Below are 10,379 nucleotides of genomic sequence, written 5' to 3'. Positions count from 1 at the left end.
AATGGGCAATTAGAAGAAAAACTCCATTAACAATTTAAGAGTCTGAAAATCGAGCTATAAAAGAAACTTCTCAAAGACCTGTGGTTAAAAAGAAATTGAAATGATGAATTGATTATAATTAATTTAATTTGGGGGCTATAAAATATAGTGTAAAATATTAAATTTCTAATTAATTATTATTATTATTTAAAAAAGAGGGTTGTAAGGAGTAAATGAGAGCTACGAAAACAATTCGAGTTGGCAAATTGTGTGTGTCGGGTTATTATCGGGTCTACACGGTAATGTCAAACACGAACACGACCTATTAAGAAATCGCTCGACACGAACACAAATACGACATGATCTACACAAACACGAACACGACAAGAAATCGATGTCAACACGATTTGAATCGTGTTGACACGATACGATAACGACACGAAAACGACATGATCTAATAAAAATTTGATTAAATAAAGAAGGAAGTGTATTAAATTTATGTTGCTTAGTAATATAACAAAGGATGTGATTAAAAAAAAAGTTTTCAAAAAGTCAAAACTCCTAACTTTAAAATAAGAATTAAAATAAATATTTAGTAAAAATAATAATAGTAATTTTAACGGGGTTACGTGAACCCAACACAAATCCGACACGAACCCGAAACAAAATTATCGTATTCTTATCAGGTCGACACGATAAGAATACGAACCTAATAAGATTTGACACTAACTCATTAATTTTGTGCAATTTCGTATCGTGCTTTCGTGTCGTATCCAAAATTGACAGCCATAATTAAAATCACCCAGATAATAAATACAATTTCTCTTGATTTGGTCCAAATAACAAAAAAATAAGGTATGAGCTGAATTCTATTTTGAATTATTTGAGAGCCCAACTTTTATCTGTAGAATTTAAATTGCAAGCCGCCTCCTTCCTTGCTTAGCTGATTGCTCAGTTACTCTGCTTCAAAGTTCAAATCTTTCTCTCATAAAGGAACTGTAGTCCATTTCTTATGATTTGATTTGATTTGCGATGAACTCCAAGTATAAATCTCTGGCTTCATTCCCGCTCCACAATCTTCAGCATTGCCGCACAATCGCCAAAGTTCGGCTGAAATGGGTGAAAAACCGGTCTTTGGACCACATCATCGACGTCCAAACCGACATCAAAGCCGCTTGTCTCATCAAAAACGCGATCATCCGCTCTCCCACGGGATATTTGACCTCCAAATCGCTCCTCGATTCTCAGAAACTGCTGGGCCTCACCGTGCCCACTCTGCGCTTTATGCGGAGGTACCCCACGCTGTTCGAGGAGTACCCTCATCCCAAATACCCCTCTTTGGCGTGTTTCAAGCTCACTGAGTTGGGAATGATGATGCATCACAAGGAGTTGGGAGTCTTCGAGCAGTGCGAAGCTGATATCATCGAGAGGCTCTGCAGGGTTTTGATGATGACCCGCAATCACATGGTAACCAATTTGCCCTAGCTTTTTTGTTTTCGATAATTTCGCCTAAATATACAAATTATCGTTCAATTCTGATTTTGCACATGAACTAGAAATTCGAGTCCAAATACATGAACGTTAATTGTACTGATTTTTCGCACAATCGTCAATTTCCGGAAAATTAATGATGTTATGGCACTAAAGTAAAAAATTAATGACTAGTTGAAGTTGTATAGGAGTACATTGTTGTATAGTACGTTGACATTTTAAGTCATTAATTTGGGTCAATTAACAGTGTGAAAATCCACACGATTGAAAGTTGGTGTATTTAGAAATAGAATTTTCAATTCATGTGCATAACCAAAATTGAATGAAATTGTGTGTACTTAGGCGCAATTTACCCCTTTTTTTGTGGAAAATGTGTTTAGTAGTTGGATTATACTGATTGTTAGATGTTTTCAAGAATGAAACGTGTTTGATGAACTTGTATCAAATTGTAGTTTTCTTTAGTTTTATTTCCAATCAATTATGTGGAAGGTGTTGTTTTGACTTGAATGTGAACAAAGGGGAAATGTTTTGGTAGTTGTTATTTATATTTTCAAGAATGGAATGTGTTTGTTGAATTGGTACCAAATTGGTGTAGGTTTGCATCTTCTTTCTCAATTGGTGATGGTTTGATGTGTTGACAGCTGCCTTTCCAATCCTTGCATCCACTAAAATGGGATTTAGGATTGCCTGATGATTTTGACAGAAAGTTGATCAGAAAATATCCAGATCATTTTAGGGTGGTGAAGGGAAGTAGTGGGAGCAACTGGTTGAAACTTGTAGGATGGCGGGAGGAGTTTTGTGTTTCTGCGTTGCAGAGGATGAATGAGAAGAGCATCGATGGTGCTCCCGGTTACAGAGGATTCAAGAGGGGGGAGGCCGCACTCGAGTTCCCGATGAGTTTTCCGAGGGGCTATGGAGCTCAGAAGAAGGTGAAAGCATGGATGGATGACTTCCAAAAGCTGCCTTACATCTCTCCTTATGAAGATTCAAGAGGAATCGACCCCAATAGTGATATCATGGAGAAGAGAGTTGTTGGGGTGCTCCATGAGTTTCTAGGCCTCACTGTATACAAGAAGACTAAGAGGAATTATTTGAGATGTTTGAGGGAGGAACTTAATCTTCCCCATAGGTTTACTCGGATCTTTACCCGATATCCCGGGATATTTTACCTCTCCCTCAAATGCAAGACTACGAGCGTAGCCTTGAGAGAGGGCTATCAACGGGGTAAGCTGGTCGATCCACATCCTCTTGCGCGCCATAGGGATAAAGTCCACTATCTCATGCGAACGGGTTTGATCTATCGAAGTAAAGCTCTCGATGTCATACCTCGTCTTGACAATGTTGGAGAAGAAGATGATGATGAAGAAAGCGAAGATGAAGAAATCGAAGTGAGTGGTGAAGACTATGATTCGGAGGCTGAAACCAGCTCCGATGAGGATTAGCTAGCATTGTAGGAGTCATTTTTTGTGGTAGTAGAATAATTGAGCTGATTGCCTCCTTTGTTGTTGTTTCAGCAAATCCAACACTTGATACGATGGATGATTAGAATGCAAATCAAATCATGCAAATCGAACATTTGATTAAATTAATTATTTTATCAATCATATCTTATCACTCTAATCAAACGATTTCCTAACAAGTTGCTACACAAAAACGTAATTCAGTCACCCAGAATAAAAATCTTCAAGAATTCATGATTTCAATACAAAAAGATCACATTTTGCTTATGCAAGCAATAAGCAAGATACAGTAATCCAGATTCAACTCAAACAATAAACCAACATTTTGCATGTCAGCAGTGAATAGGTATGTACTCGGCCATATAAAATCTCTGCCGTAATCCCAATATGGATTACACAAGTCAGTAGTTATGAAAAGAAAATAGGTCAAAAAAGAGTGATTTTTTGTTTTTCATTGAGGAAGCATATCATAATCATCAAATTTGACTCAGAAACATATGTACTCTTCATCATAACATTAAGCATACAGTTAAAAGCACTAATCCCAGGCACTGGGGTAGCCTCCGCCGTAACCACCACTGCTTCCGCCGCCACCTCCTCCGCCATGGTAGTCGCCGCTGCTGTGGCCTCTATTGAAAGAAGAATCCCTTCTAAAATCACGGCCTCCAAAGCGCCCACCTCCGCGCCTACCTTTATTACCATACGAAGCTCGGCCTGCAAACCGAGTCAACCAATCGGGTACCTCCTGATTTGCTTCCTTCATCAATTCAGCTAGCGACTTTGCCAATGACGTGTTGTTCTCGTTGAAGAATGCCGTCGCCAGTCCTGATTTGCCAGCACGACCTGTACGTCCTATGCGGTGAACGTAGTCATCAATGTCATTGGGAAGGTCAAAGTTGATGACATGAGCAACATGCGGGATATCAAGACCGCGAGCTGCCACATCAGTTGCGACTAGTATTGGCGTATTTCCACTCTTGAATGATCTTAATGCCATCTCTCGCTCCTGAAACCACAAATTAAAAAATGTAGTGCAATAAATAGGTGGTATAGTGAAGCAAAAGTTTGAGAGAGGTGGATATCCAAGGGTGATCCAACAGCAGTTGTAGCTGAAGTGACTCTCAGAGTTGAGGGCTAAGAAAATACAACTTAGAAGAGCAAACTAGTTCCAGATACATCTAAAATTTTCTGCTCTATGAAAATCGTTTAAAGCCAAGCAGTGGACTTATTTAGGTTTCTAATATCAGATACAGAAGCTTTGGAAGTCCACGACACTATATATCAAGGTGTGCCTTCTCCAACTTCATAACATCATGTTCAATTAAGGTGCACTATATCTCAGTTGCTTGCAGTGAAAATTTTGTAGCAGAACACTGAGAGTAACCTCACAATATATCGCAAGTTCACAACCACTAAGTAGCAAATGACATAAAAGTCAGTGGTAACAACCTATTGACTAATTCCACCGATAATAGACTAGGTCCATCAGAATCCCCTAAACAGGAAGGCAAAAAAAAATCAGTTCAATTGCAGCCAAGTGTTTATACAGATTTCTCACAAATCAAGTCAAGTAAAATCGAACAAGTCCACTCTTCCCACGAACTAAGAAGAAAAACCATTAAACATGATTATAGAGAGAGAGAGCTGTAATGAGTATCCCCAACTACATTATTTTCTGACCTGTTGCGTTCTATCTCCATGAATTGTAGTAGCAGGAAAGCCATTCATACATAACCAGTGTTCCAAAGAATCAGCTCCTTTTTTTGTCTCCACAAATACTAAAGTAAGAGCGTGCTGTCAAACACCAGGAAATAGAAATGCTCTTATCAACAGAGAATTAAGCAAAAAAGAGATTAAGAAGATAATCTGGTATGTCATGGGAAAAAGATGAAGATCCTCAGTAACAAAATGAGGCAACTTACCAGACTGCAGTTATTTATGGTATAACATGCAAGCTGAAAGTATGTTACGATATCCCACATCAGTTCCACATGAAAGTGTGGGATGGTATATAAGAGGGGGTCAACCCTTTACCCTTGACCATGGACATATAAGTTAGGGAGCCCTAACTTAACCCAAAACCATGGTCAAGGGTAAAGGGTTGACCCCCTCTTATGTACCATTCCACACTTTCTTGCGGAACCGATGTGGGATATCGGAACAAAGTTGCATACTTAGTATTGGCAGTGTACCATATAACTTTAGGTAATTTCTTGTTATTGGCAGGAGGAGGAGCATATTTTCGAAGCTATATCATCCACAATGGCCTGATTTCGAGACAATGCATCCCATGTTCCATTTTGCAACATGTTCATGGTGGAATTTGTGGATCACAAAAACCTATCCCATTCATCATCTAGTGTTGTATGGTTCATACGTATGGCATATTGAAGGTAGAATTATTTAGTGTATACTAGGTAAAACATGCATATGCAAATAATGAGATATCACAGATTTGATTCCAGCCAATCACACACAGCCATTCCATCCAGTATTGATTGATCTGAATATTAACCAACTTAAATTGGAAAAATTAATCCTTGTACTTTTGGTCAATGTCTCTCTTTTTCTGTTTTGTCTTTTAACTACATGTGGTCTAAGTCATCTGATAAGAACCTCAGTATTATACAAATCAATGTACCTGGACCCGATTCTACAAATAAACTTAAAAAGTTCCCAGTGCAAATGAAGTTCAGGACTCAATTTGTATGCATATTGGACCTACTTGTAAAAACTTGAGTGTATAAGGACTAAGATACATGCTTTTCCTTTATAATCAATTCGCAGTGGAAGCTCTTCTTGTTAATAATATACATTAACAATGCTATAATTTGGTCAAATGTTAAATATATCAAACCAAAAGATCGGAAAGGAATAAATATATTATATTTATTCACTAAAACAACAATACCTTCCCTTGAACTCCATTTGCCCTTTGTGCATGAAGAAGATCCATCAAATGGCTTCTCTTGTCACTCTCGTGAACATATTCAACTCGCTGAACAATTAAGTCTGTACTGGAACCAACCCTTCCAACTGCCAAAAATATGTAATTTGAAAGAAAATCTGATGCCATTCTCTGCATTACGAACAATAAGAAGAAATTTGAGAATATCACATGTAATTTGAAAGAAAACTTGATGCCATCGTCACCATTCACAAATAAGTAGCTTATCTACAAAAAAGTTCAATATATTCACTTGGTCCGTAAGTCCAAAATGATGCTCACTTTCCTTCCAAAAAGTTTCTTTTTTCATCACTTATCATTGGTATATCAGACAATGAGAATTTGCTAGCTTGTGATTCTTCTTTCTAAAAAAATTCAAATGCTTAAATGCTTTTGATTAAATAATTTTATAAACAATTCAGTGAAGAGTGGCGAGAATCAAGTGAAGATTACAGATACAAGATTGATTTACGACTATCACCTGGATCTCTTTTGGAAAGGTTGCACTAAATAGCATTGTCTGTCTTTCACCAGGTGGTGGCATATCCATCTGCTCCACTATCTTTCGGATCTGAGGCTCAAAACCCATATCCAGCATTCTGTCTGCCTCATCAAGAGCCAAGTATCTTATCATTTGTAATGAAACTTTGGCTCTCTCGAGCAAATCAACCAATCTTCCAGGAGTTGCCACCAGAATGTCTACTCCCCTCTCAAGTTCACGTAGCTACAAACAAGTGAATTACTTTTAGTCACCTTCAAGTTGCAACAATTGTAACAAGGATATCAAAGCTGAGAGCCAGTAATAGGACATCTATCATGAGAAGACACCTTTTACAAAATTATAAGAGACAAATCCTTACAACATCAAGATAATGTTACGATATCCCACATCGGTTCCACATGAAAGTGTGGAATGGTATATACGAGGGGGTCAACCCTTTACCCTTGACCATGGTTTTGGGTTAAGTTAGGGCTCCCTAACTTATATGTCTAACAATTTGGTCCGACCTGCCGGATCCGGAAGTTTACGGGAGAGGCTACCTGGGGAGAGTGCCGCACGACTCCAGGGGCTAGAAGGCGACCTGCCTGGGTCGATTGAAGGCTCCCCAGTGTGAGAGCCATCCGTGGACGTCCAGTCTTAATGGGGGATGGATTGTTACGATATCTCACATCGGTTCCACATGAAAGTGTGGAATGGTATATACGAGGGGGTCAACCCTTTACCGTTGACCATGGTTTTGGGTTAAGTTAGGGCTCCCTAACTTATATGTCTAACATATAACAATTGAACCAAAAATAATCAGCAAAAAAACCATTATTACGCCTTCAATCAGGTGTATAACAAAAAGTTGGATGCAAGTTTCCTAGGGAGACAAAGTGAATTACATCCACAAGTTTCTCGTCGACATCGTGGCAGGTTGTATATATTCATGAGTTGATAGATTTTTTAATTATGGAATACAATTTAGCCTAATTGGAAAATAGTAATTTTTTATGTACAATAAGACAGCAACACATAAATACTGCACAGTCCAACTCATCGAGATATTAGTTGGCTTGGAAGCAAACTCAACATAAATTAAACGAGGGTAATTTCTGGGTCTATAAGTGTAGACTGTCTCCAATAAGCCTAAAATCAAAATCATCAGGGCTCGGATCCAAAGTGGACAATATTGTGCACATGTGAAAATTTGAATGGTCCACGCTTTGATTTGGGGATCTCTGTTATCAAAGTCATGCCCCAATCCCAAAATTTAATTGGTTGGCAAGAGAATTCTCAGAGCAAAGGTCAGAGTCTGGTGGCTCACTCTGTCACTCGGTAGACTTTGTTTGAAGAAGAAATGGTTGTGCAGCTATAATCCCACAAAGGTTAAATATAGGGATGGTCTTAAATGAATTAATGAAGCATCAGCCTAATAGAACAAAATGAAGATGGGTGTGTGTGCGTAAGAAAGAGATTCAAAATGTACATCATGTAATCGGCCACCGACTATCTTAATGCACTCAGTTGTCTTACTTCCAAATTTGTTAATACGTAGTATAATTGCACAAGTAAAATTAAATCGTGGAGCTTTAGAATTAGGCAAACACAAACTCGAGCATCTACATGTTGTAGAAAGATACATTAAGTAAACATATAAACCATGTTCGCTAGGTTTGATCCTAGCACGTTAAATGAAGTATTAACCTAACATACATTGACAACATACACTCTCTGTTTTTCCTGGACTAGAAATGAAAGATTTTAATCAACAATAATTTCACAAAATTTAGATTTATAAACCTGCTGATTTATTGGTGCTCCTCCATAAGCAACAACTACTCTAACACCAGTTTGATATGAAAACTTTCTAGCTTCCTCGTGTATCTGCAGGTTAAATGCAACACAGCCATCAAAGATTCCTACTTAGTACTCACAAAGAAGTTAAAAAAATATATAGAAAGTAGCAAAAACAAAAACAGCAATATTTGAATAAAGATGCTGACCTGCACCGAGAGTTCTCTTGTAGGTGAGAGGATAAGAGCAAGCGGAAAAACAGTACGAACTCCACGTGGTCTCTGGGGGAAGTTGCCCGTCATAATACCACTAATAATTGGGAAGCAAAAGGCGGCTGTCTTGCCAGACCCTGTCTGAGCACAAGCCATTAAATCTCGTCCAGCTAGCGAAATGGGTATCGCATGTCGCTGAACAGGAGTTGGTTTGACGTATTTACACCTGCGAATATTCAAATTAAGTGCATCCCCCAAATCAATCTCTGCAAAGGTATTCACAGGCGGCGGCACGTTACCCCCACTCGTCTCAACAGGGATATCCTCATAGGCATCAAAGTTAATGCCAGAATTCTCCTGCTCGTTAAAAGCAGGCTCTGCATCAGCATCCACATCATCATTACCAAAGGGATTGACCTCGCGATCCCTGCCACCCCAACCACCTCTCCCCCCCCAACCCCCACTTCCACGACCACCACCACCTCCGTACCCTTGTCGTCCATAATCAGACCTGCCACCACCCCACCGAGACCCGCTAGTGGGTCCACCAGAACCAGGCCGATCGTTAAAAGATTGAGGTCCACCAACTGATGGAGCAGGTGGCTCAGACGCCGGAGGTCTGTTCCTAAGGTGTGGGGGAACATAAGCAGACCTAGCCGCAGCTGACGGCCGTTCATTCCCACCACTTGTACCAGCATTATCCGAAGATCCACCAGCTGAGTTCTCAACAGCATCTGCCCATGAAGACCTCATTTTTTTCCCAGCAATTCTTCAAAAAATCGTTTCCAGCTAATTCCAAAAAATCTGCGATCCCAGAGGCTGTAAGTAAATCAAAATCCCAACTTTCCGATATCACATTTTAAAAGCTCCTTCTTTTCCCAAAAAGAAAAAGAAAAAGAAAAAACAGATCATGCACCGCTTAAACCAAATCAATCTCACACATCGAAACAAAAATAGGGCAAATATAAAAAAGAAACAAACTTAATTCTCCCCGAGGTAAATTAACATGATAGAGGAATCAACAAAAAAACAGCTTACCACTTGGTAAATGCAAGCAAAACAAAAGTGAAAAAGATTCAGCAAGCTGAAACAAATGCACGGACAAAAAATTAAACAAAAAATCGACTTCCTTCCCGCTCCCTCACACGCACACGCAGAAGAAGAAGAAGAAGAAGGCGAAGAATTCTCAAAAACTCGAAAAACTTGGATTACGTATGCAGAATGTGGAGGCATAAAGCTACACAAGTATGCATGATGGAAAAAAACCGCAGTACACATCGGAGTGCGTGTCAATGGAGGAAGTACCTGTGCTAGATCAGCAAAAGATTTGGGTTTGGAAGAATCTGTTTAGCAGATAGACGGTGACACCAGAATTATTGAAAACCCTAGCTACCAAATAGTAGTAATAAAATAAAAAAAAATGGAGGAGAAAATATAGGACTGGTTTTATTAGCTCAAAATCGGACAATATAGCAAAATTATCGGATTTTGGCTTCTTTTATTACATCATATTTTTACTTTTTACCCGTTTCTTCCACTTTTCAACTTTCACTGCGTACGGTAAACTCTAAACGTGCTTGCATTCTCCCTCACTTTAGTCAAAAGTCGCGTTTACTACTTCAAATGCATACTATTTCAAGTAAAGGTTTAATTACTTCTGCAATTTACTTTGAAACTTTTAATGGTGTAAAAGTGTGACACCAAATTAAGTAATTAAAAATAATCAGCTAAGTAAGTTAGCTGAGAAGGTTACTAGATCAGCTGACAAAAGGTAGTTGGTTTTAAGTTCAACTTGCGACGGATCATCAGCTAAAGAGTTAACTGATAAAATGTGGTTAATTGGTGTATGTCAGTTGATGATAATTAGATAATGAAAGTCAAGTCAGCTGAGTTGTTAATTAACAAATCTAGTTAATTGACAGAGTTTTGCTTATCGATGGCAGTTATGTGGTAGTTATTTTAATTTTCTATAAATAGATGCAAATCATTATGTACAGCGAGTGGAGTTATCT

At 38.7% G+C, this 10,379-nt stretch overlaps 2 protein-coding genes across 4 annotated transcripts; one reads left to right on the top strand and one right to left on the bottom strand.

The window, feature by feature from the left end:
* Positions 1–759: 759 nt before the first annotated feature.
* LOC130988780 (protein WHAT'S THIS FACTOR 9, mitochondrial-like) lies at positions 760–3,074 on the top strand. Its single transcript, XM_057912738.1, has 2 exons — positions 760–1,446; positions 2,112–3,074. The coding sequence occupies exons 1-2, from the start codon at positions 1,012–1,014 to the stop codon at positions 2,910–2,912; spliced, it is 1,236 nt and encodes a 411-aa protein (XP_057768721.1). The 5' UTR covers positions 760–1,011; the 3' UTR covers positions 2,913–3,074.
* A 70-nt stretch (positions 3,075–3,144) lies between these two features.
* On the bottom strand, positions 3,145–9,838 carry LOC130988760 (DEAD-box ATP-dependent RNA helicase 37-like). Of its 3 annotated transcripts, none has more exons than XM_057912717.1 (7): positions 9,673–9,838; positions 8,365–9,236; positions 8,162–8,245; positions 6,359–6,601; positions 5,842–6,009; positions 4,611–4,724; positions 3,145–3,936 (listed from the first exon to the last, which is right to left on the bottom strand). In XM_057912717.1, the coding sequence occupies exons 2-7, from the start codon at positions 9,118–9,120 to the stop codon at positions 3,469–3,471; spliced, it is 1,833 nt and encodes a 610-aa protein (XP_057768700.1). In that variant the 5' UTR covers positions 9,121–9,236; positions 9,673–9,838; the 3' UTR covers positions 3,145–3,468. The 3 variants fall into 3 exon arrangements, with proteins under 3 accessions (XP_057768700.1, XP_057768699.1, XP_057768698.1); XM_057912716.1 differs by having other exon boundaries at positions 8,365–9,186; XM_057912715.1 differs by having other exon boundaries at positions 8,365–9,171; positions 9,673–9,837.
* Between the last annotated feature and the right edge of the window lie 541 nt (positions 9,839–10,379).

The sequence above is a fragment of the Salvia miltiorrhiza genome, chromosome 6 (assembly GCF_028751815.1).
Source record: "Salvia miltiorrhiza cultivar Shanhuang (shh) chromosome 6, IMPLAD_Smil_shh, whole genome shotgun sequence".
Taxonomy (NCBI): domain Eukaryota; kingdom Viridiplantae; phylum Streptophyta; class Magnoliopsida; order Lamiales; family Lamiaceae; genus Salvia; species Salvia miltiorrhiza.
The sequence above is the reverse complement of the archived record's forward strand: the minus strand, read 5'-3'. Positions and strand labels throughout refer to the sequence as shown.